The 26,817-nt window shown below is 34.9% G+C and overlaps 1 protein-coding gene across 1 annotated transcript in view; it reads right to left on the bottom strand.

The window, feature by feature from the left end:
* TBC1D19 (TBC1 domain family member 19) overlaps positions 1-26,817 on the bottom strand; it is a 178,211-nt gene that overhangs the window by 81,431 nt on the left and 69,963 nt on the right. The window contains exons 2-8 of the mRNA XM_059382090.1: positions 22,142-22,216; positions 20,308-20,371; positions 19,076-19,122; positions 14,318-14,428; positions 8,233-8,305; positions 3,046-3,084; positions 641-753 (exon numbers count right to left, since the gene is read on the bottom strand). Of these exons, the coding sequence (XP_059238073.1) occupies positions 641-753; positions 3,046-3,084; positions 8,233-8,305; positions 14,318-14,428; positions 19,076-19,122; positions 20,308-20,371; positions 22,142-22,216 (522 nt within the window). The remainder of the gene's footprint in view (positions 1-640; positions 754-3,045; positions 3,085-8,232; positions 8,306-14,317; positions 14,429-19,075; positions 19,123-20,307; positions 20,372-22,141; positions 22,217-26,817) is intronic.

The following is a 26,817-nucleotide window of genomic DNA, read 5'->3' as shown; positions in this document are numbered from 1 at the left end:
TAATGTTTCAAAAGTAACAGTAGGGAGAAAGGGCTCATTTACATGTACTGGGTGGTCCTTCTTTATTTCTCCTTAGTCTAACAACACAGTTCTACCAGATCTTCACTGACCTCTACTGGAGGACTCCATTTCTTACAATTTCATTTACTGGTTTTTGTAGCTTTAAGTTTAAAGTATACAACTAATTATCAATAACAATTGGGAGGGAGACAAACCATAAGTGACTCTTAATCTCACAACAAACTGAGGGTTGCCGGGGGGGGGGGGTTTGGGAGAAGGGGGTGGGATTATGGACATTGGGGAGGGTATGTGATTTGGTGAGTGCTGTGAAGTGTGTAAACCTGGTGATTCACAGACCTGTACCCCTGGGGATAAAAATATATGTTTATAAAAAATAAAAAATTAAAAAAAAAAAAAAAAAAACTTCTATGTTAAGCACACAGTGATTAAATTCTGTTAATCTTTTCTTAGAACTCAAAACTACAGTGATTTTGAAAATAAAAAAAAAGGGGAGTGAATACATTAGACTAAGAAAACATAGTAGAGAAAAAAGAAAACAAAAGTATTTCTATTTTGAATAACTGGTCACTGAAAAATAAATATTAATAGCTCAAGTTTGGCCCATCCTTTTTCTTCTTACCTCTGGTTGACTGGAAATATTCAAAATGAGAGCCCATAATTCTGCTCTCAGTGCTGTGGGGCTTCCTTGTCTGATATACTGTTGAGCAGCAGCACTGTCTTGTTCTGCTAGAACTGTCAAAAGTATAGAAAAATCTCATTAGAAAATTCATAATTTAAGAAATTACACTGAAATCCTTAATTAAAAATCTTTGATGAAGTTAACATTTCATCTTTATATCTAACATTACATCATGTCTTGACAACCTTCTTTTACTCTCTGAATTTTGATGTGGCCCTGTTTACAGCCCTATACATGTCAGGATTTAAATTCCCCCACCTCTTACCTAATCTGGTAAAAGTTTTTAATATAGGTATCTGGAAATCACTTTGCTTTAACCATAGCTCACATATTTATTTATTTATTTATTGGTGGGTGCTCTGATTGTCTTCATTTTTTAAAAAATTTTATTTTTTCAGTGTTCCAGAATTCATTGTTTATGTATTCCATGCAATACGTGCCCTTTACAATACTCACCATCAGGCCCTCCCCACTCCCCACACTCCTCCCCTCCAAAATCCTGTTTGTTTCTCAAAGTCCGCAGTCTCTCATGGTTTGTCTCCCCTTCCGATTTCCCCCAACTCACTTCTCTCCTTCACCCAATGTCTTCTGTGTTATTCCTTATGCTCCACAAGTAAGTGAAACCATATGATACTTGACTGTCTCTGCTTGACTTATTTCACTCAGCATAATCTCCTCAAGTCCCATCCATGTTGATACAGAATTTGGGTATTCATCCTTTCTGATGGAGGCTTAATACTCCATTGTATATATGCACATACATAGTTAATCTTTGGATTCCATGATCAAGTAAAGTCATATTTACAAAAACTCAAATTTCTTATGCATATTCTCTAAGTCATGGATGCTCTAGTATTTGGAAGTAGTATGGTATTTGAAGTATTATGGTTCAGAATTATAAAGGTGATGAGCACTGGGTATTATATGCAACTAATGAATTGTTGAATACTCCGTCAGAAACCAATGATATATTATATGTTGGCTAATTGAACCTAATAAAAAAAGGAATTATATAGGATGTAAGATATCTATTAGATGATTTCTTAGCTACCTGTCAAAAACAACAGAAAACAGAGATTTAAATAAAAAGAGGTAAAAAATAAAGGATCTGATAACATTTAAGAAGGCCAAAAACTATTTGTAAGCAGCCAAGTATACAAAATTAATACATTATCCTGCTTTCATTTTCATTTTTATTATCTTTAATGGAAATATCAGCTATTAGGTCTAGAAATAAAGGCCTTCTTAAACAAGCAAAACAAAAAAAAAGCAAAAAAAGATATTCCAGACAACTGCTGATATTTATCTAACATAATGTTTTCTTATTATTTTCTTCTTACTATTTTTTAAAAGATTTTATTTATTTATTCATTTGTCAGAGAGAGAGCGAGAGAGAGTGCACACACAAGCAGGCAGAGTGGCAGACAGAGGTGGAGAGAGAAGTAGGCTCCCAACTGAGAAAGGAGCCTGATATGGGACTTGATCCCAGGACCCTGGGATCATGTACCTGAGCCGAAGGCAGCAGCTTAACCATCTAAGCCACCCAGGTGTTCCTATTTTCTTCTTAAAAGGGAAAAAAAACTTATACCAAATGAAAATTACTTAACCTAAAGAAATAAAGGGATCATATAAAATAAAAAAAGCCAAGGCATATCCTTTAATTTGTAATTGTGTTTAATGCAAATGTCAAATATATGAAGGAAAAATGATGAAGTCTGGAATAAATATGATTTTGAAAACTGAACTAGTGAGTTTAGAATATGACAATACAATTGCTACAGAAGGTACTTGTGACACAAAGACTTATCTGCACTTTGTATTTCAAAAACAAAACAAAATTTATAAAAACAAGGAAAATAATCTTCAAAGGTGGGGAAAAATTATTCCCCAGAACAATAAGAGCTGCTTTGGTTATTAAGCCTTACCACTGTGAACAGTCATAGAGAAGCATGAAAGTTATAGTTTCTCCTGATGCAGGGGCATATTCCCATTAACACTAATGAGAAGTGTGTGAGCACATCAAAGAGAGCCTGCCTCTTTGATTTTAAAATGAAATTCTGTTGAATGGAATAAGCTAACATTCTTGAAGAATGTGTGTCTGCATTTATTATTTCCTTTTTAGTGAGCCATCTGTGTACTTCTTTATCTAACATTTATTGATGAAGTGAAAATGATGCATTTCTCCTCTTTATAAGGATTCCCATTATATTAACTACACAACTAAATATTACTCTTTTTAGATTTTTGACTTTTTAGAGATTGAATTTCAGTTGGAGGTACAGAATGCAGACATTTACTTCAGACTATTTCATTTTCAGAAAGTATAAATATAATCAAAATCTTACCTTTTTGCCCAATACGTACATGCTCATTTTCAAAAAGTTCTAAAAATGATAAAATAAAATTATTAGACACAAATATGATTAACCATATTTAGAACAATAATAAGTATATTTTCCTGCTATTGATACTGTTTTAAAGCTAAATGGCTCTATGGAGAACTATAAGAATATATATCTTTATATGTAGAAAATCTTTTTTTAAAGTTGTTTAAAGTTTATGGAAATTAAAAATGAGTTAAGTACATCTAATCAGAAAAAAAGGTGATAACTAATTTTCCTTTGTTAAAATAAAATAGTATCTTTTCAGAACAGAAAAATGTCTACTCATCTTGACAGCTTCATTTGCAAAGCTCTACTTTTGCTCTCTAATCTGCCATGACAGCATAGCTAAAAAAAGCCTTAATGCTATTAAAGGTAAAATCCCACTATACAAATGCCATTTTAAAAGATTATATTGGAAAAACAAAGACTTACTTTAAAAGAAAAAAAGGTTTTATTTATTTATTCATTTTGAGAGAGATAGAGAGTGAGCAAGCAAGCGCAAGAGAGCAGGGGCAGGAGCAGGGGGAGGGGCGGGGGAGAGGGAGAGGGAGATCATGACCTGAGCCAAAGTCAAGAATCAGGTGCTTTAAAAAAAAAAAAAAAAAAAAGAATCAGGTGCTTAACCAACTGAGCCACCCAGGCACCCCAAAGATTTGCTTTTAAAGTACCAATCATAATGGGAAAAGACTCAATAAATGAGACCACATTAAAAAAGAAAAAACTTCTATTCATCAAAAGACACCTGGGTGCCTTAGTGGGTTAAAGCTTCTGCCTTTGGCTCAGGTCATGATGCCAGGATCCTGGGATCAAGCCCCACATCAGGCTCTCTGCTTAGCAGGGAGCCTGCTTCCTCCTTCTCTCTCTCTCTCTCTCTGCCTGCCTCTCTGCCTACTTGTGATCTCGATCTGTCAAATAAATATATAAAATCTTTAAAAACAAACAAAACAAAAGACACCATTGAGAGTGAAAAGGTAAGTCGCAGAGTGGGGAACTGTATCTGCAATGCATATACCTGACAAAGGACTTGTATCTAGAACATGTAAAGAACTCCTGGTAAAGACAGATGACTCTCTGACAAAATAGGCAAAACATGCGAACAGGTTATTTACAAACCCAAAGGACTACTAAAGTTATGAAAAGAGACTCAACCACATTAGTCATCCAAGAATGTAATTAAAACCATTATGAAATGCATACCCATCGCAATGATGAAATGGAAGACGGACAATTCTACATATAAAGAAAATGGAGTAAATGAACTTTTCATATAAAGGTGGTGGGACTGTAAATAGTGCAGCCACTTGGAAAACCAGAAGCACTTACTAACACAGAATGTATGCACACCCTAGGACAATTAGCAATCTGCTCTTGGGTATACACCTTAATGCATTCATATGTGCCCCAAGGGACATATACTAGAACATTCATGGTAATGCTGACTACTGGTAATAACCAAATAGAGAGAACAACTCAAATGACCATCAACAGTAGAAATCATCAACTGTATGATCCCATATCTACAAAGTAAAAAATAAGCAAAACTAACCTACAGTGTTAGAAGTCAGGATAGTTGTTACCCATGCGGGTTGCTGGAGTGTAGAATTGTACCTGGAGGCTTCTGGGATGCTGTTAATACTCTATCTCTTGATCTAGTCAAAGGTTTCACAAGTGTTTTCACTTCATAAAAATTCACTGATCTGTATACTTAGGATCTGTGTCCTTTTCAGTATGTATGCTATACTACTATAATGTTACTCAAAAATTAGAGGAAAAAAAAGATTATGCAACTATGAGAGGGAAAGATTTTAGCTCTTTTCCCCACCCCAGAGAAAATCAGTTTTTCCATTTTCTCTTTCTCTTTCTCCCCACCAGCTGAGAAAGGAGAAGCTGTTAATTGGATTTGTTAGATTCTACAACAATGATTAGTTTAGCTCTTCTAATGAATGGGATAACCATGTGTTAAAGGCCATGAACTTACATGTGACTGTCTGGGTAAGTATAGCCTGGGTCCCCTGGCAACCTGGTGACCATCTTGGCACTTGATTCCCTCCTCCCAATTTCTAGCAGTCCTACTTTGAGGAGTAGAGAATAAAAACAATTGCATCAACTAAAGAGACTATCAGCCTCCTCTAGCAGATGTAGTTGTTCCTTCCTCTGCTATATGTATGTATATAGGTAGGTATATGCATATATGCATATGTATGTATATAATAATATACATATGTATGTATATATGTAATGTATGTAATAACAGCAAATACCACACTGATTCTTATCTGAATCTTACTTTCCACTACCTCTTCACCAAGAGTAAATATTATGTCACACCTATGTGTTCACTAGTCTCTGGCCCTTAGAAGGGTCTCATATTTGTTGTGTTACAGTGAATCAAAAAAGATAGAACTGTATTCTAGATTAAGAAAATAACTGGGCTTTCTAAAGCATAGGTACTACAGGATCTAGAAAAATTTTAAGTAATTCTTAAGGGTTATTTCAAAAATGAAAAACATAAATATCATTCAAAGTTATATTATTATTATTTTCTTTTCCTTTTGTTATATGTACAGCTATCACTGGCCATGAACAGAAATACAAGGTCTCTGTCTTAGTCTGTTCAGATTACTACAATAAAACACTCACAGGGACACCTGGGTGGCTCAGTTGGTTAAGCAGCTGCCTTCAGCTCAGGTCATGATCCCAGTGTCCTGGGATCGAGTCCCACATCAGGCTCCTTGCTCAGCGGGGAGCCTGCTTCTCCCTCTGCCTCTGCCTACCATTCTGCCTGCCTGTGCTTGCTCTCTCCCCCCTTCTCTCTCTGATAAATAAATAAAATCTTTAAAAAAAAAAAAACACTCACAGACTGGGTTATAAACATGAGAAATTTATTTCTTACAGTTGTGGGGACTGGAAGTCCAAGATCAGGGCACTGGTATGGTTGGGTGCATGCCCTATTCTGGGTTGCAAACTGCTGACTTTTCTCTGCATCCTCACATGGTGGAAGGATCTCGAGAGATCTTTCACAAGGGCACTTATCTCATCCATGAGGGCACCACCCTCCTGACCAAATCATTTTCCTGAGGACCCACCTAATACCATCACTTTGGGGATTAGAACTCCAAAATATTTCAGGACAAAAACATCTAAACCACAGAAATATCTTATTCTGTGAGATATATGGTATCTTCTCATAAAATAAAAAGGACTATCAAAGGTCAGGAGGGGAGGCAGCATATAATGGCAGACTTTAAGGCAGACTGTTTAGTTTTGAATCTTGGTTCTAGCACTTACTAGCTTTGTGACTTTGCACAAGTTACTTAACATCTCCACTTCTTCAACTTTAAAATGGTAGTAAAACTTCTATCTCACATGATACTAGAAAATTAAAATTGTAATCAAGTATAACTATATACCACCAGAATGACTACAAAGAAGATGGCATACATTAAGCATTAGCAAGGATATGACAACTACTTCTACTCTCATACCTTGTTAGTGGAAGTGTAAGCTGGTATTACCATTTTTGAAAATTCTTTATTAATTATCTACCAAAGCTGAACTTATGCAAACTCCAGGAGAGAATAATTATCTTCCCAGGTATATACTTAACAGAGGTGTATACATATGTTCACCAAGAGAAACAAACTAGGATGTTCATAGTAGCCTTATTTGTAATAGCCCCAAACTTGAAACTTCCCAAATACTCATCAACAGTAGAATACTATAATGCAAAAAAATTGCTCACAAATACACACAATATGACTGAATCTCACAAACATAATGTGGAACAAGAGAAGTCAAACATCAAAGAATACATACTATATGTTTTCATTCATACAAAGTTCAAGAATTGGCAAAATTAATCTATTCTGCTAGAAATCAGAATAGTGGTTATCTTTGACAAAGGGAATAAGGATTGAAAGAGGATGGGGCTTCAGTTTATTGATCTGGGTGGTATTTTAATATGTGTGTCCACTTCATAAAAATTCAATGAGTCATTCTCTTACGATATATGTATTTTTCCTTTTTAATAAAAATATAATCTCTATATGTAACGTGGAGCTCAAACTCACAACCCAGAGATCAAGATTCACACTCTCCTCCAACTGAGTCAGGCAGATGCCCCTGTAATTGTCCATATGCATTATACATTAATAAAGTTTTTAAAATGGTAATAGAATACACCTTCTAGAGCTGCTGGGGTTAAAATTAGATAATACATGTGTAACATATAGTATGTACTCAATGACTTTATTGTATTTGTTATTGTTATTAATAATAAGAAACAGCCAACTTCTTTATTTTACAGAGAAAGAAACAAGTCCAGAAATGTAAAGTGACGTGCCCAAGTCACACAGCTAGCCAGTGGTGGAGGAAAGACCAGCACAATTCCACCACCATATAGACCTCCATATTTTAAGCCAATTTTTACTTCTTATTATAGCTAAATACCAATCTGGCCTTTTATGAAAATCACATTTATTTATGCACAAAAAAGAAAAGTTGCAGAAGTTTTCTATTGGGTTAATATTTAAAAGATACTAATTTTATAACCCAAGTTTATACAAGGTAGTTAATGTATACAAGTTAATGTATACAATTAACTTGGTGATACAAATAGTTATGAAGATAGATAGTAATAGCCAGTAAAGGAAAATATGAGTGCTGCCGATGACAATTTTGCCAACCAAACGATGTAAGTATTTTTTTTTTTTACAAGATTTTATTTATTTATTTGAGAGAGAATGAGTGAGAGAGAGCATGAGAGAGAAGAAGGTCAGAGGGAAAAGCAGACTCCCCAAGGAGCTGGGAGCCCAATGCGGGACTCGATCCTGGAAGTCCGGGATCATGACCTGAGCCGAAGGCAGTCGCTCAACCAACTGAGTCACCCAGGTGCCCAAATGATCTAAGTATGTTTAATGACTTTTCAAAATTAAAGACCTTCAAATTAAAAGATAAAATCTAGTTGAATTCTGATAATAAAAACATATAGAATTTTATTTAATAAATAACAGAAATCAAGGAGAAGCAAAAAGTATACTTGGTTTTCAGACATTAAAAAGTTACTAGATTAATTGGGAAATGACCAGATAAGACTTCAACTTGTTCTCATTTACCATTAATTATATGGTGTATAGGAGAAACACTCACCAGGAGGCACTTGTGTAGAATCATCTATACCTAGCTGTCCTGTAGTTAAGCCGAGTTCTACAAAGAATTCTTTCTGAAAAATAACATAGAATTAACATACATCTCAGACTTTGCTACACAATATTTAAAAAATCAGTCTCCTCCAAATATCAGCTTAAATAAAAATTACAATGTAAAATGAATCTTTGCTTCATTCAAGTATCTTAAAAAGAAGAGGTTTTTATTGAACTTTTCAAGAGTAATGCGTTAGTCAGAATTTTGCCTTTTTAAGTAATAGATTAATCAGTTAAGTAAGACATGATAATTATATTTTTTTAAAAAAAGATTTTATTTATTTATTTGACAGAGATAGAAACAGAAGAGATGGGAACACAAGCAGGTGGGAGAGGGAAAAGCAGGCTTCCCGCTGAGCAGGGAGCCCGATGTGGGGCTTGAGCCCAGGACCTCAGGATCATGACCCGAGCTGAAGGTAGACCCATAACAACTGAGCCACCCAGGCACCCTGATAATTATACTTTTGAGTAAAGATCTAGTAACATTCAAATCTTTCCTAACACACACACACACAGAGTATGTGTAAAACTCAGCAATTTTATTTTTTAAATTTTTTAAATTCCAAAATGATTCTCTACCTGTTTTTTATGGTACTATACTTTACTTCACCTTTAATCAACTAAACACTGCAAATATCTAAAACAACTTAAATTAATTTTTAAGTAAAATTAAACTACCAAGCATTCTGCTAAACTAAGAACAAATTAGATTTATTCTCCAGACTTCCTCCACTTATCTAGTAATGTCCAGGGAAAGTAAACATGTTTGTCTGTTATTTTTTAAATATACAACCACCTCATATTATTCACATTATGTTTATTCCTTAAGTAATTAAATATTTCTATTAATATTTGCCTCAGTGTTTTGTTATTATTCTAATTGCTAAAACCAAACTTCCTTCTCCTTTAAAAGATGAAATTAGTTTTAATCTTTCATAATTATGTATTATTATTTAAGTTACTGATTTATTTCTGCCCCTCATAAGACAGTTATCCAGCCTAACATGCATAGTCATTTTATTTTTGTATTGATTTTAAGTACTGATGTTATACTTCAATCTTTAACTAAATTTGAATTTATATATACTTTTAAAAAGCACTTCAATTTATTTATTTATTTATTTATTTATTTATTTAATTTTTTTAAAGATTTATTTATTTGTTTGACTGAGAGAGATCACAAATAGAGAGGCAGGCAGAGAGAGAGAGAGAGAGAGAGAGCAGGCTCCCAGATCATGACCTGAGCCGAAGGCAGCGGCTTAACCCACTGAGCCACCCAGGTGCCCCAGCACTTTAATTTATATTTCTAATTTTTAACAACTAAAGAGGAAAAGTCCTTCATACTACGGAAGGGACCTAGATCCAATAAACATGTCTATATAAGTTTTTGTAGCCACAATGGGGAAGAGAATTTTACTTATGCTAAGTCATGTTAAGGTGCAGAAACAGAACTCTGAACATTCATTTTCTATCTCACTGCTCTGTACTATTTTTCACTCAATAGCAGTAGACCTGCACCCCAATCTCAGATTGCCTTCAAAACTTACCCAAGATACTAGGCTTTCTGGGATGCTTTCCTTGAAATTCTGGGCTAACAGAAACAACTTTCTATGCTACATGTATCACCTTTTATAAACCTCTAGCAAAGAACAGAATCATATCATACTGAAATTATCTTCTTAATATCCATCTCCCAGAAACCCAAAGCTCCTGGAAGACAAGACTGTGTCTTACAAATATTTGTACCCCCAGTACTTAGCAGTGTGCTAAGTGACATATTGCAGAGGGACCCCATAAATATTGAGTCACCGTGCTGAGCTCTAGTTTTCAACCTGTTGCCTCATTGTGACTGAATTGGTAAATATAAATGAGCTGACAATTTCACTTTAGAGTTAAAAAATTTTAGTTTATTAAAAATGCCCTTTTAACATGGATGAGTTTACATAACACTGTGAACTAGGTTTGAAAGCCATCTATTATAGGATCATTTGACTCATTGAGCCTCAGTTCAATACTCACACACACAGACCAGGGTCTCAAATAAACTATGCATCATGGGGTCAGAACCATATCCCCAGGCCACATGACTCAAGGAAAGCGGGAACAACTAGCCCTAGTCACAGCAGGAAGAGAAGGACTAACCATACTCTTAGTGGGGACAGCCACAAGTTTTTTGAAAATTAGCCACAGGCTTTTGGTTCTTCAATAGCTAAGAACGAATCCACATCTACTCCAGGTCCCCCCAGACAGACAGAAGGCATAACTAGTCCCACTCACACACATACTAAACTTTTTCATACAGCAGCATCCTTTTCCTGCTTCTTTACCTAGCAAACTCCTTCAAACTAGTCCAAATGGCAGTACCTCTAAGAAGACCTCCCACCACTTTCAGCAGAAGAATCTGCCACTGCCTCTTCTGTATATTTTATATAAACTACTACAAACAGGTCTTCTAATACTAAAAAAATAACTTCTTAAAAATTAATTTTTAATTGATTATATTATATTTTTAACAGTAATTATATTTTTTATTATATTTTTATATTGATTATATTTGATTATATTTTTAACAGTAATGACGAACAGTTATATACTACTTACTAACTTTCAGGTACCAACTATATGTCTTATATTTTAGTTTCTTAGGTCTTTCATTAAAAAAAAAAAAAGTCCCACTTAACTGGGTGGCTTTAAACAGAAATTTATTCTCACAGTTCTAGAGGCTAGAATCAAGGTGTTAACAAGGCCATGCTCTCCCTGAAAACTCTAGGGGACATCTGTTCTAAGCCTTTCTCTTAGCTTCTGGTCTTGCTGGCAACTTTCAGTGTTCCTTGCCTTAGAGATGCCTAACTCCAATCTCTGCCTCTACTGTCTTTAGAAATTCTCCTTGTATGTCTCTCTTCTGTCTCTTCTCTTCTTATAAAAACACTGGTCATATTGGATTAGGGCTTACCATATTTCTGTAAGATATCATCTTAACTTGACTTATCTGCAGTGACCCTATTTCTAAATGAGGTTACATTCACAAGTACTGAAGGTTAGGACTTCAACCTATCTTCTTGAGGGACACAATTCAACTCATACTTTACATCTTAACTTGATCTATATAATACTTCTATGATATGTTATTATCCTTCTTTACAAGTAAGAAAACTAAGGCTCAAGGAAACTTGCCCAAGGTCACATAGCCAGTGAAGGGAAGAGCAAAAATTTAAATCCCAATTAGGTGGCTTCAGAATCTAATCAATTCCACATACAGCAAATAGTTTAAGACATCAAATCAGCTAAAAACATGTAGCAACAAAATAGCAGTTCCTTATCTTATACATTCCTCTGCCATACGTATATACACACGTGCACACACAATCATAACTGGCCACTACTCAGGGACAACTATTTACAGTTTTTTTTCTGGTATTTACCTCCATATTTCAAGTAACACTTATTGCTACTTTTATCAGTTTCAAATATCTATTGACTTTTTGTTGTAAATAAGGATTTTAGCTCAGGTACATTCTCTTTTCCTCCATCATTCCAATATAATTACATATCAATTCTTTATTAAATCCATATTAAGAGTTTGTATTATGACTAAATATCCACTGCTGAGCCATGCAGTATGTGACAAATGTTTCTTTTTGTACTATTTTTTTGTATATGCAGCTCATAATTAAATCCTTTTTTCACATACATAATCTTCTCTAATCATTTATCTCTTCCTGTACCTCCAACAACTCTGAAAAGACCATCCACAATATAATTTTGCCTGTGGTCAAACTTTTGTTACAAACACTCATCCTGGAACTCTCCCAGTTTGGAATCCCTGTGCTCTGGCCTTATGCACACCCTTTGCCCTGAAACTTCTTTTCACTCTCATTCTGGAAATTTTTCTTTTCTTAGGTTGGAACCCTGTTTTCTGGGTCCCCTACTTTGCTCTTTTTATGAACTTGCTTTGGAGGCTTTCTTCCAATAGGTCCTCTAATAAGAGTAAATATTTTAGATCACATACATCTGAAAACATCCACTCCAACCTCATATTTGTTTAACCGTTGGCTACATATAGAATTCTTGGCTTGAAATCATTTGGATTGTTAAAGGAATTACTTCGAAATCTCCTCACTTCCAGTTTTGCTGCTGAGAAGTCAGATGCCACTCTAATTCCTAACACTTTACATGTATTCTCCTTCTCTTCTATAAAATGTTTTTAGAGTCCTCTTTTCAGAGGCCTTTATATGGGTCTTCTTTCATTCATGGCATTGGAAAGTAGGTAGGCCTTTTCATTCATAGGATTCATTCATAGGAATCAGAGATTCCTATCTTTCAGATCTTGGGATTTTTTTTTTTTTTAAGATTTTATTTATTTATTTACCAGAGCAAGCACGCGAGAGAGGCAAGCACAAGCAGGGGGAATGGCAGGCAGGGGAGAAGCAGGCTCCCCGCTGAGCAAGGAGCCTGATGTGGGGCTCAATTCCAGGACCTGGGATCATGACCTGAGCCCAAGGCAGCCGCTGAACTGACTGAGCCACCCAGGCACCCAGGTCTTGGCAATTTTAAGAATTCCCCTACCACTGTTTTCTTTTTCTGGAACTCCTATTAGTCAGATGTTAGTTCTTCTGGATTTATCATCTAGTTTAGAAAAAAAATCTTTTCCCTCTTATTTTCATCTCTTTGGCTTTTTGCTTTTGTTTTGTCTGCTGATAGAGATTTCTTCACCTTTGTTTTCAACTCTCCTACCATATTTTTGATTTCTAAATATTCTTTGTCATTCTCATGTTTTGTTTTGTTGTTTTAATGAAACTCTCTTCTTTTGCAATTCTTGTCTCATGAGTAAACTTATCTGAGAATATTAATGGTTTAAGTCTCCTGTGGGGAAGAAATGTTTGACAGGACCCTGAGATCATGACCTGAGCAGAAGGCAGACACTTAACTGACTGAGTCACCCAGGAGTCCCAGATTCAGTCTTTTAAGGAGAGAGAATGGCTACCCCAGGAATGTGCATGGGGGTTTAGTGGGTGGGTGAAGAAACATGCCAGAGGGCACAATTTGGAGTTGGCTTCTCCATGCTGATCAGCTCCCTTCTGAACATAGGAGCCAGGAAGGGAAGCTCTTTTTTCCTGTTCAGTCTGCAGTCTCCCCTCCAGAACCATCTACTGCTAAAGCCCAACATCAAGCCAGTTAGCAGAAGAGGAATGTTTGTAAGATCTAGCTCTAGCATAATAAAGCAGAGCAAAACAAAGAGGTGGAATTAGAGCTGAAAGATAAACTGATTATTGCCATGCCTCTCATCTGTATCTCCCATCTTCTACAGTGAAGCATTTGGGCTTGACCTTCTTTCATGTTTAAGTCATTTTCCTACCAGCTCTCCAAAGGAATATATTAACAGAGTTATAAGCTGTTTCCTAGTTTCACCAATGATGGTATTTATAGTTCTGCGCTCCTTATTGCTTTGGGGTGATTAGCAGAAGAAGGAGTGATAATTTCTTAACTCCACCATCAGGAATTCTCTCCGCCTTTCTATAATTGCTCTATTTTAACACCAACTTCCTCACTAAAATGTGATAGTTTCCAGAAGAAAGACAAGCTCTACTTCATCTTCCCTTCCCTTTATCTCCCTCAGTACCTCATCTTGTTAAGCTTAATAAAGGTTGGTTGAATTGTTAAATGTAAATTGTTAAATGTTGAATTGGTTAAAACGTACATTCTTTAAAATTTTTTAATAAAATTCACAACTTGTTTCAATGAGTTTTATTGCCATAGATCACACACCTGAATCCCAACAAGCTGTCTTATAAATCTATGCTGTTGATTAAAATGAGAAAAAAGCAAAAGTATTTATAGGCCCATGAAAGCTCATTTTTAGTCATACCAGCAAAGCAATTCACTGTCTATATAACATATTGACAATAAAAAAATAAACCTTTCACTTAATTTATTTAATAAGCAGTCTTGTTGCTTTAGATATATGATACAATAAATATTTTTCTAATGGCTGTCTTCTAAAATATGTAATATTTTGAAATGCCTATACTTACCAATTCAGGGATGTCTTTTACTTTCAGAGGTACTTGGATTAAGCCCAAATGGGTCCTGAAACTAAGAGAATCACCATTTTCATAATTTGGGTTGCGAAGATTAATTAACACCTTTAAAAACAAATCCAACAAAATTGGTTAGTTTCTTTACAGAATGTTTACACTTATAAAATTGGCAATAATATACTTGGTATATCGCCACAAAATTAAAAACTATTTGGGGTTATGCATATACTTTAATTACATTCTAAAAAACTATTCAATTGTGATGAAATGTTAAAATACCAGAAACATGCTTTAAATTTAATATTCCAACTGATGATCTACCATATGAAAGTCTAAAAAGTTAAGAATTTAGTTCGAATGAAAAACCTTTTATGCTAATAAAAAATAAAAATTGCTTGATTACAATATTTAACAAGGAAGGTGATAGAAAAATAAAAATTGCTTGATTGTAATATTTGCCAGATTTTAGGCTCAATTCTAGCCCTTTTAAAAAGAGCTATTCACAACATTTTTAGAGAGATAGGAGACTAAAAACTGCAGGGTATTGCCTCTAAACCAAATCCACAAGGAAAAAAAATTCAGAAGTCAAGCTAACAAGAAAGGCCATTTATATACTTCTCAAAATTATGCACAAAAAAACTTAGACATTTACATACCCTTTAATCTAGAAATACTACTTCTATAAATATGATTTTGGAAATAATTAAGATGTTTACAAAGATAGTGCAGAAAGAATGTTAATGAAGTAGTTTATAGCAGAAAAAAATGAAACAGCTTAAACATTCCATTAGAAGGAATTACTTAAATTATAGTTAATTGATAAAATAAAATACAATGTCATTTGCCTCAATTAATACAGGTAATGTAGGTAATGACATGAAAATATATTCACAATACATTCAGTTAAAAAATGTATAATAATGTAGTGGTTTTTGCTATGTGATGTTATTAAAAGTAATTTTTAAAAAATTTTCTTCTTATGTATGCTTTCTTATTTTTCCAACAACAACAATACAGTTTTGGGAAAGAATAATTATAATTAAGATATATTTTTAAATTGAAACTCTTGAGAAAAAAAATTTAAAAATCCAGTGCAATGACATAGATGAAATTAGAGCGTATGATGCTAAGTGAAATTAGTCAGAAAAAGACAAATACCATGAATTCACTCATATGCGGAATTTAAGAAACAAATGATCATAGGGAAAAAAGAGACACACCAAGAAACACAATCTTAAGTATAGAGAACAAACTGATGGTCACCAAAGGGGAAGCGGGTGGGGGACAGGCCAAATAGGGATTACAGATGCACTTGTGATGAGCACTAGGTGATGTATGGAAATTTGAATCACTATATTGTATACCCGAAACTAATATGACACTTTATATTAACTAACTGGAATTTAAATAAAAGCTTAAAAAATAAAAAGCATCCTGTGAAGGAGATTAGGTAACAGAAATGCTATTGTATCTGAGGAAGGGATAATGAACTGATAACTAATCACTGATGAAACAGAATGTGCGATAATGCCAAAACAGTTTCTTAAAATTGCAAACACTAAACTGAAACTAAAAATATCAATGTTATCTGTTAAAAAATATATATAGCAAAGAACCAATAGTCTGCTAAGTGCAGACTAATACAGAACAATACAATTTTAGCTTAATTACACAAGTAAGGGATTATACTACACAGGAACTTCACAAATGGATAGAAAAGAGAAAGAAATGATGAATATGAGGGTAACAGAAAAGAGAAAATATTAGAAATGCAGAAAGTATAAGGATATAATTATAGAAAATTTTTTTTAGTTAAAGAAGCATCTCAGCATGAATAATCAGAGATCAATTCATCAATAGTCCTGAAAGAAACAGAATACTATGACTATTAAGAAGAAAACATAAAGATAACCATACAAAAACCACATGAACTTTTGGCTCTTAAGTGCTAGAAAGGGAAAGAGTTTGGGAGAAATCTTTAACAAGCCAAGAGAATTAAGGCAGTTTCTGATCAAACTAATTTCTCCTTAGAGTTACAAGGAGATTACAAGTGGAGAGTCTGGGTGGCTCAGTCAATTAAGTGTCCCACTCTTAATTTCAGCTCAGGTAATGATCTCAGGGGGTTGTGAGACTGAATCCCACTTTGGGCTCTGTGCTGAGCACTGAGCCTGTTTAAGACTCTCTCTCTCCCTCTCCCTCTGCCCCTTAAATTCCACCACCTCCCACTTGGTCTTTCTCTCTCTCTTAAAAAAAAAAAAAAAAAGGAGACATCCTACAGTTGACTTTTAAACAACAGAGGTTGGAACTGTGTGGGTCCACTCAAATGCAGATTTTTTACAGTACTATAAATGTGTTTTCTTTACTTTATGATTTTAATATTTTCTTTCCTCTAGCATATTTTATTGCAAAATTAGAGTATATAACACCTATAACACATAAAATATATGCTCATTGACTATTATGTTATCAGTAAAATTTCCAATCAACAGTAGACTATCAGTATTTAAGTTTCAGGGGAGTCAAAAGTTTTCTGTAGATTTTCGACTATGCAGAGGATCAGAATCCCTGGGTTGTTCAAGCATCAACCATATGCCATATGTTTTATGCTGGCAAACTAGTATCAGGGCAACAGTTCAGAAAAGAAATAAAAATAAATTGTGAAAGATTCATTAATTCTTTTACTCATTCATTCAACACCTATTTATTGAGCAACTATAGTGCTAAGCACTATTCTACCATAGCAGATGGTTTGTGGTAGCGCTATGCCTATCTCCAGGGACACCTAGATGTCCAATAATGACCCTTGGCCACGATGGGATTAAATATACTAACCAGTCATTTAAATTGTGCTATTTAATGTCCCTGGATACAGTCCATATCAGTTTACTTACATTGTTTCTTGAAAATACAGATAGCTCGTTTCACCTGATTTACCAGTGGGGCTATAAAAGACCCCTTGGGAAACTTGTGCCTCAACTACAAGGCCAGTGTATCTCACTTGTATCTTGACATTTCATAACCCAAAGACAAAGCATGTCCTGTGCAACTGAGGAAGAATCCTAGGAGCTCATCTGAAAGTTTGGATCTCTTTGTACTTGTATGTGCTTTCTTTCTCTTGCTGAAACAGAAACCTTCTATGGTTAAATCTTATGAAGTCTTGTGAGTCTCTTGGATTATCTGACTCTGTAATTGTTGCAGCAGTGCACAAAACAGAAAGAGAAGCTCCTGCCCTTGTGGATCTTCCATTTAATAGGAGAAGGCAGATAATAGGAGAAGGCAGAAAAAGACAATGTTATATAATGATAATGCTATGAAGAAAAACAAAGTAGTTAAAGGTTAAAGGGAGTTCCAAGCAGGAGGTACACGGAAGACTTTGCTGAAAAGGTGACATTTAAAGCAAAGAGATAAGGAGTTAAGGGAACATGCAAACAAACATATGGGGAAAAAGCACTGTGGGCAGAGAAAACAAGGAGCAAAGACCCTCAGATGGGAGGGAATCTGGGAGAAAGCAAGGAGGCTAAACTAGCTGGAGTAGAACAAATCAGGGAAAAGTTATAGGAGATGAACTCAGAGGTAATGGGGTACCAGATCAAATAGGATGTTTTAGACCACTGTCAGGACTTTGGCTTTTAAGTAGAATGCGATGGGAAGCCACTAGACACGAGAGGAGTGATTTATATGGAATGGTACTTAAAGGGCTTCCTCTGGGAACTGCACTGAGAAGAGATTCTGGGTGGGCAAGGGAGCAGGAAGACCAGTAGGAAGCCACTGCAGTGGTCCAGACAAGACACCTGAGCTTGGAACATGAAAGTAGGAGGGGTTGTGATAAGAAATGGGTGGATTCTGAATACATTTTGAAGGTAAAAGTAACAGGATTTGCTGATAGATTACATGTAAGGTATAAAAGAAAGAAGAGAGTCAAAGAAGGGTCATTAAAATAATTAATGAGTTCTAGCCGGCTACTATAGAGTTGCACTTAATGATCGATGTACCTATCAAACTTAACTAAGCTCATCTTCACTAACAAACCTGCTCCTCCTCCTGTATTCTTTCTCTCATGGGAAAGGTACCTCTGCCCAGCTACCCAATCTAGACACTTAAATCATCCTTATCTTTTATTTTTCTCATACTCCCCAAACCTAATCAGGTCCTAAATCCTCCTAAAAATCTCTTGCAAATCTGTTGAACTCTTTCCATTTCCAACACTGTTCTTTTGCAGCAGATCCTTTTCACGTCTTAAAAGGAAAGGACTTAAAAAGGAAAAGATTCACTGAGCATCTGTATAAGCCAGGCAACAGGTTACCTGATTTATAGTTACTGTTTTTTTTAAAGATTTTATTTATTTATTTGACAGAGAGAGATCACAAGTAGGCAGAGAGGCAGGCAGAGAGAGATAGGAGGAAGCAGGCTCCCTGCTGAGCAGAGAGCCCAACGCGGGACTCGATCCCAGGACCCTGAGATCATGACCCAAGCCGAAGGCAGCGGCTTAACCCACTGAGCCACCCAGGTGCCCCTAATTATTGTTTTTTAATCAAAATCTTCCTAATTGATTTTCTTGCCTTTAATCTCTCCACATTCCAATATATTTTCCAAGAGCTACTTCCAAACACAAATCCGATCATGTCATTACACTGCTTCAATGAATCTAGGGCTTTATACATGGCAATTCCTCTGCCTGGAGATATTCTTATATCGTCATTTCTTCCTCTTTTACCCTCACTAATATACTTATATTGATCCAATATAACCTACCTCCAGAAAATCCTTTGGTGCATAAACAGGTCTGAAAAGGCTTAAATCTGGAATTAATAAAATATATTAGAACAAAATTTCAATTAATACAACACATGAATAGTTATTAATAAAAAATGTTAATGACTCTTTCATATGTTACAATCCAGCTAAATTAATTCAGACTTGCAGAGTATTGACAATTTGTCATTCATTGTCTTAAGTTTTGGGAACACAAAAATGAAAAGGCAGTCCCTTCCCTTAACAGCCTAAGATGACATATTCTGAAAGAAATTAAGAGACTCCCCTTCATAAATCTGTAATAAGTTTATAACTGAATTGAAAAAACAATGTCAATAGAACATAAAAGTTCTATATGAGAATTCTCCAAGTACATGGAACATAAATAATACATTCTTAGTGAATTCCTCTAGTTGTATTGAACTGTTCTCCCTTTTGAACTTATATAACACACTGCTCCTCTAGTAGGGTACTTATTTCTTGCCCAGTCTCCCACACTTATTTTTAAAGGAGTGGTGGTGGGACGCCTGGGTGGCTCAGTTGGTTAAGTGTCTGCCTTTGGCTCAGGTCATGATCCCAGGGTCCTGAGATTGAGTTCCACACTGAGCAAGGAGGCTGCATCTCTCTCTGCCTGCCATTCCCCGTACTTGTCTCCCTCTCTCTCTACCTCTCTCTGACAAATAAATAAATAAGATCTTTTAAAAAAATAAGGAAATAAAGGAGTGGTAAGCGATTATGTACATGTCTATCTATACAATTATATACATCTGTTTATCATAATAAATGAGACGAGTTGTCACTCAAATGTTTATAAAATTGATTGACTCCATTTAACATTAAAATAAACCAAAATACTTAAAAACATTTAGAAGTCTCAAAACTTTTCACCATTTAACCTACCTTTAAAGCCTGAAAAATATTTACCTTAATTATGAGTCTAAGAAATCCACTGAAAGATTTAATCTACTTTTCTATAAAGATGTTTTCAAATGATGCTTTAAAAAAGGATAACTGATTTAAATACTCTCGAAATAATGCAAAACATTGGTCAAAGTTAGGAATTTTTAAACTGCAAAGTAGAAGTTTAAGCAATAAAAGTAGAGGACAGTAATTAACAGGGAAGGAAAATTGCTATCTTTCCAAAAGAATTGTTAACATTGTTATTTTGGAACCAGAATTAAGAGCGCAATTTGTTTCCTACTACCACATTTTGAAAAAAGTTGTTCATATACCTGGTTCATCAGTTCCCATTTCATTCCATTTATTGAGAAGTTCTTTCTGTTCTCCAACTGGCCTCTAAAAAAGGTAATTTTAAAATTGGTTTCATTTTGTGAAGTTTAGCAATGCAGCTGAAAAATAAGAACCAATAACTTACCGAAAAGTTTGAATAAGCTACCATAACGTAAGAAAAAAATAATTTTACTACATACAGAGAACTTTTGTTGGAATTACTCTTAAATTACTGTTATTTAACTATTATATCTAGTCTGAATGCCTCAGGTGGAACGTGATACTAATGAGCCCCCCAAAAAGAAGGTAAATGATCTCTACTGGACAGTAAATTTCACAAAGAAATACTGCTCCTCAGCCACATACTCCATCTCTTACCCCATCTAGCAACCTCAGAAAGGCATCGTAAGGGGGACTGGCAAAGACCGTGTGACTCCGAGTCAGTAGCACCATCTTCCTATACGAAAGACTGTATATTGCCCAATACTATATACTTCGACTTTATATCAAGAACTTTATAGTTCTCCATATAAATTTATCTGCTTTTTACACCATCCTTCTGGTGCCTTCAGTGACTTGTCCTTGGGTATTACCCAAAGTTCATCCACTATATCCTGTCCCACACAAGGAATAAATAGCAGGTAGGGAGAATAAAGTGAAGAGAAACTTGTGTTTTCCTATTCAGGAGCCATCAGAAAGAATCTTGAGCATTCCTCAAGTGGCTTTTCTTTTCTTCTTTATCTCTCCCCACTCAAAACCCATAGTGACATGTAGGCAGCCACGGACCCAGCTAGAGGCGAGGGATCAAACCAGGCCCTGACGCGTGCCTCCTGAATATCAGTTGAGTTGCGCTGGAGAAAGAAGAGCCTGAGCTATGGACCCTAAGACTCGCTGGCGTGACTGCCTGCATGTATTAAGAGGCAAAACTGGGTTGCACATTTAACTGTTACAAGATTACCCAGTACTTGCACGGATTATAAATTGCACCATTGTAAGCTCGTGAATTGCTCGTTAAAGATTAGCTAAGTAGACAAAAGTTACTGGCGTCAGAAAATCCACTACCAGTGCTTGGGAAATGGGTTTCGTAAAAGCTTAAGGGGTTTCATGTGAATGGTACGTGTGTATAAAGAATCAACCGAAAATAGATACTTCCTTATAATTGTTTCTGTTAGCTATATAATGCCTCACAGCCTTGAATAAAATTGGCACTGCTTGGATATCAACCACTGTGTCCCTCCTGTCCTCATTTCTTTACAAGTCTTATTCTCTCCGCATTCTCTTACTCGACCCTGCTCGTGTCGTGGCACCGGCCGCGACAGTGACAGATAAATGTTGAGAATTAGATCTAATAGTACTATTATTAGAACTAAATAGTTCAACAGAGAGATGACAAATCATCATTTCATTCTCTATGTTAATACTGAAAGATGGTACCATACTGGCTATTACAAGATAATAGTATGCCTCAACCCCATCTCCAATTAAAAAAATATGGTTATTGTGCTAATTACTCAAATGTAAGGAGACCAAAGGTAAGTAAAATTCTTAAAGACCATTTATAATACTTATAACCTTTATAGCCAGATTTCTAAATAATCTATACGTAGATTATATATTGTATTTTTATTTATTCTCAAGATATGTTCATTACGAAAAGCATTACAATATATGTAATAGAAATCTATATAGAATATACCCACGTAAGTGGCCTTTTACAGAATTTTGTTTCACTATAAACTGGTATACTGGTTAAAAAAAAACAACTGCCTAACAGTTACAACTTCATGGTACTCCTAGTATTTGATTCACAATAAAATACTTAAATGTTAAAATTACCTTTCGTGCCAATGGGATACTCAGTTCAGTGCACATGCTATTTAAACTCTTCAAAATTCTTTTTTCCCAACTTCCCTGAAATATAAAAAAATAACTTATTATTGTTTCTGGTTAATAATACCAAAACTAATTTTTTTTAAAAATTAAAGCTATTATGAGTTATATAGAAATGGTGAGGTTGGTTGAGATTGGTTAACTTCATTCATTAGTTCACTCAATAAATATTGATTACTGCCTACTAATGTGCCAGATACTACCCTTAGTGCTGTGAACTAAGCCATGAACAGAAGGTCTCAGTCTTCATAAAACTTATGTTCTAGGGGGAAGGTTGGCAATGGGGTTAGGAAAAAAAAAAAATCAACAACTCATATTATAAGAAAAAATAGCAGGTAATAAAAAGGTAAATTACTTTTAAGCATTTTGAAAATGTTTGATACTTAGAAATCCCATTAATAACCTAGTAAAAAATGAAATTTTATAGGAATTATTATATTGTGATTTTTCCAAACAAGACATTTCAGTCCTAAATACTTCACCATGCATGTTCTAATAAGAACCTTCTCCTCCAATAATAACTACGATACTGCTATCACACCTAAGAAAACTAGTGTTAATATTTCACACATCTAATACCTAGTCCACCATCAAACTATTCCAGTTGTCCCCAAAATATCTTTTATAGTTTTTAAAATCCATAATCCATTAAAAATGCATGCATTACATTTCGTTGTTATGTCACTTTCCATGTAGCTGAATCTAGAGTCTCTTTGTTCTTTTCTCTTTCATGATATTGACTTTATTGAGGAGTCCAGGCCAGTTATCTTTTAGAATATGTTACAATATGGATTTGTCTTATTGGGTTTTTTGCAGCATTGATCACCTTCTTCTCCAGCCTCCATATCTCTTTTAAGCTTGAAATAATAAGTTATTTTTAATAGCCAGTCATAAACTGGTTATCCATGTATACCATGTTTTAGGAAATTATTCTTTTTAACAACAAGCTAAATTTTTATAATTTTTTTTTTGGTCTTTTTACTAAAACATGCCTAGAGACCACTTCTGGCTCACTGAAACCAAAATGCTCACTGAAACCAAAATAAAATAATACCAAAGCTTCAAAATTTAGATCAAGAGAAGAGAAGAGAACTATATATAACAGCATTGATAATGGACAGTTATATCCAGGCAATAAAAGTATAATAATAATAATAGCTCTTTTATGTGGTTGTTATAAAGCTTAAAGATGTAAAGTGCCTGGAACAGTGACATAATAATGATGATAATAATAATCATTCAATAATCGATAGCTTTTACTATAGCTATTATTGTTCACAGCTTCCTCTTTAACAGACACATTTAAATACATTACCCTCTTTATCTGGAATATACTCTCCACGTTCTACTCCAATCCCCAACATATTTTTTCCTATTATCTGAGTAAATCTTACTCGCTTCTCAGGTCTTCATCTCTATTAAGATTTCTCTTCCTGATCCCTCACCGCAGATAGTAGTAGGTACATTTGCTTATAGTCTCTCACAGCACCCCTTCTTTCACCTATCATCACATAATCACACTTTGTCTAGCACATAATAGATGCTCAATGATTGAATCGATTTCTACTCTAAGTAATGTTGCAAGCATTTTTTAAAAAATTTGATACAACAGCCTAAGCAATGAATGAACAAAAAAGCATTTATCTGTAGGAGAAATATATAGCTGTGTGAAACGTATAAGCCTTAGTTCACTAAATATTTACAAACAGCTTTTCAGGAGTAATAGAATAGTCTTCATAAATTATATGAAATGCTGACAAAATAATCCCATTTACTGGCTTATTTTCAATGATCTCTCTCTCTCTTTTTAACTGTAAATACTTCTCTTAAATCCAAGACCTAAATAAAACACATTTGAGCACCTTATTCATGATCAATGAATTAATAATTATATATTGTTAGTTATAACAGTATAACCTTCTTCCACCCCCAATGTCCTATCCTCAATTTATCTGAATAAATCTTATTCAACTTTCAAGTCTTAGCTTAAATATCATCTCTTCTAATAAACCTTCTGTCACTTGCTTCCCCCACTTCAGACTGTGGCGGAAGGAAATACAAGAAAGCTTATTTGGGGGGTAAAAAAAAAGGAATTTTAATTCAGTCATTGCTATAAAAATAAAATTTGCATAAAGATTAAAAATCTAGTCTCTGGGCACCTAGGTAGCTCAGTCGGTAAAGTGTCTGCCTTCAGCCCAGGTCACGATCCCAGGGTCCTGGGCTCAAGTCCACATTGGGCTCCCTGCTCATCGGGGAGTGTGCTTCTTCCTCTCCCTTTGCCCCTCCACACTGCTTGTGCTCACTCTCTCTCTCATACTCTCTCTCTCAAATAAACAAATAAAATCTTTTAAAAAATAAAAAAATGAAAAAGTCCAATTCCTGAATTCATATTATTTATCCTATTATATAAGAAAAACTTAACTGAAATGGTTTAAGTTAGTGAAATCGTGAGTTCCCTGTTTCCAGAAATACTCAAGCAAAGGGACATGAACTTCAGAGGTTGAATGAGATAAACTTGGGTCCACTTCAACTCCAGTCATAGATAACTTTTTTCAGGCTCTATCTGTAGAAGTGCCTAAACAAGCCCAAAGTCTCAAAAATGCTTAAAAAAAAGTCCTGAGTGAAATAAGTCAAGCAAAGAGAGCCAATTATCATATGGTTTCACTTATTTGTGGAGCATAACAAATAGCATGGAGGACATGGGGAGTTAGAGAGGAGAAGGGAGTTGGGGGAAATTGGAAGGGGCAGTCAATCATGAGAGACTATGGACTCTGAAAAACAATCTGAGGGGTTTGAAGTGGCGGGTGGGTGGGAGGTTGGGGTACCAGGTGGTGGGTATTATAGAGGGCACAGATTGCATGGAGCACTGGGTGTGGTGAAAAAATAATGAATACTGTTATGCTGAAAATAAATTTAATTTAAAAAGTCCTATGCTATTTATTTAAATTAAAATCTTTATATTTAGCACACACAGAAAAAGTGGAAGTGGTAAATAAACTATTGAGAAATGACAGTGCACTAATGCAAGATACAAAGAAAATAATGGTTTCTACCCCAAAGTCATGAAATAAAGCTTTAAAATGCTACTTAAAAGAAAAATGAATGGCCTTTTACATTTAAAATGTTTAATAGGAAGACATTACCTTTTACCCAAACCCACATCCTCTCCAAATGAAATTATCGTTGCCTTCAAATCATTTTCCCTAATAATTGGAATCTATGGTATTAAGTCAAAGGATTTCAAGAGTTTTATAAAAAAGGTAATTTCTAAGCCATGAGATGCAAAAAAATTACAAAAGAATCACAATTGTATTGAAAACTCTAATTGGGTATTATCTATTGCCTTGCTACTTTTTTATAACTTTTGGGACTTCATCAAGATCAAAAGCTTCTGCACAGCAAAGGAAACAGTCCACAAAACAAAGAAGCAACCCACAGAATGGGAGAAGAGATTTGAAAATGACAGTACAGGCAAGGGGTGATATCCAAGATCTGTAAAGAACTCCTCAAACTCAACACACAAAAAACAGATAATCATGCCAAAAAATGGGCAGAAGCCATGAATAGACACTTCTCCAAGGAAGACAAGCAAATGGCTAACAGACACATAAAAAAATGTTCATCATCATTAGCCATCAGGGAGATTCAATTCAAAACCACACTGAGAAACAATCTTACACCAATTAGAATGGCCAAAATTAACAAGACAGTAAACAACATGTGTTGGAGAGGATGTGGAGAAAGGGGAACCCTCTTACACTGTTGGTGGGAATGCAAGTTGGTACAGTCATCTGGGAAAAGTGTAGAGATTCCTTAAGAAATTAAAAATAGAGCTACCCTATGACCCTCCAATTGCACTACTGGGTATTTAACCCAAAGATAGAGATGTAGTGAAAAGAAGGGCCATCTGTACCCCAATGTTCATAGCAGTCAATGGCCACAGTCACCAAACTGTGGAAAGAACCAAGATGCCCTTCAACGGATGAATGGATAAAGAAGATATGGTCCATATATACAATGGAGTAATATGCCTCCATCAGAAAAGATGAATACCCAAATTTTGTATCAACATGGATGGGACTGGAAGAGATTATGCTGAGTGAAATAAGTCAAGCAGAGAGAGTCAATTATTATATGGTTTCACTTACTTGTGGAGCATAAGGAATAACACAGAGGACACTGGGAGATGGAGAAGAGAAGTAAGTTGGGGGAAATTGGAGGAGGAGACAAACCATGAGACACTGTGGACTCTGAGAAACAAACTGAGGATTTTGGAGGAGAGGGAGGTGGGGGCTGAGTGAGCCTGGTGGAGGATACTATGGAGGGCATGCATTGTATGAAATGGAAAAAAAAAAGAAAGTAAATAAGTCTTTAAAAGCCATATACTTTAGTGTGTAAAAATTTTGAAATTATAAAATAACAAAATGATTTCCTTCACACTGAAAAAAAATAAAGCAAAATAGTTATAACCTGCTATCTAAAGGAAAAAGATTTTAGTAATTCTCTGACTATAAAAGTAATACATTTATTCAAGATAATTTGGAAAAAAGAATAATATGTAAAGAATAGAATAATAAGTAAGTATCCTTAAGTTTCTATCAGCCAAAAATAACCATCATTAA

Source organism: Mustela nigripes, chromosome 1 (genome assembly GCF_022355385.1).
Source record: "Mustela nigripes isolate SB6536 chromosome 1, MUSNIG.SB6536, whole genome shotgun sequence".
NCBI lineage: Eukaryota > Metazoa > Chordata > Mammalia > Carnivora > Mustelidae > Mustela > Mustela nigripes.
Note: the sequence above shows the minus strand (reverse complement) of the source record. Positions and strands in the feature narration are given on the sequence as shown.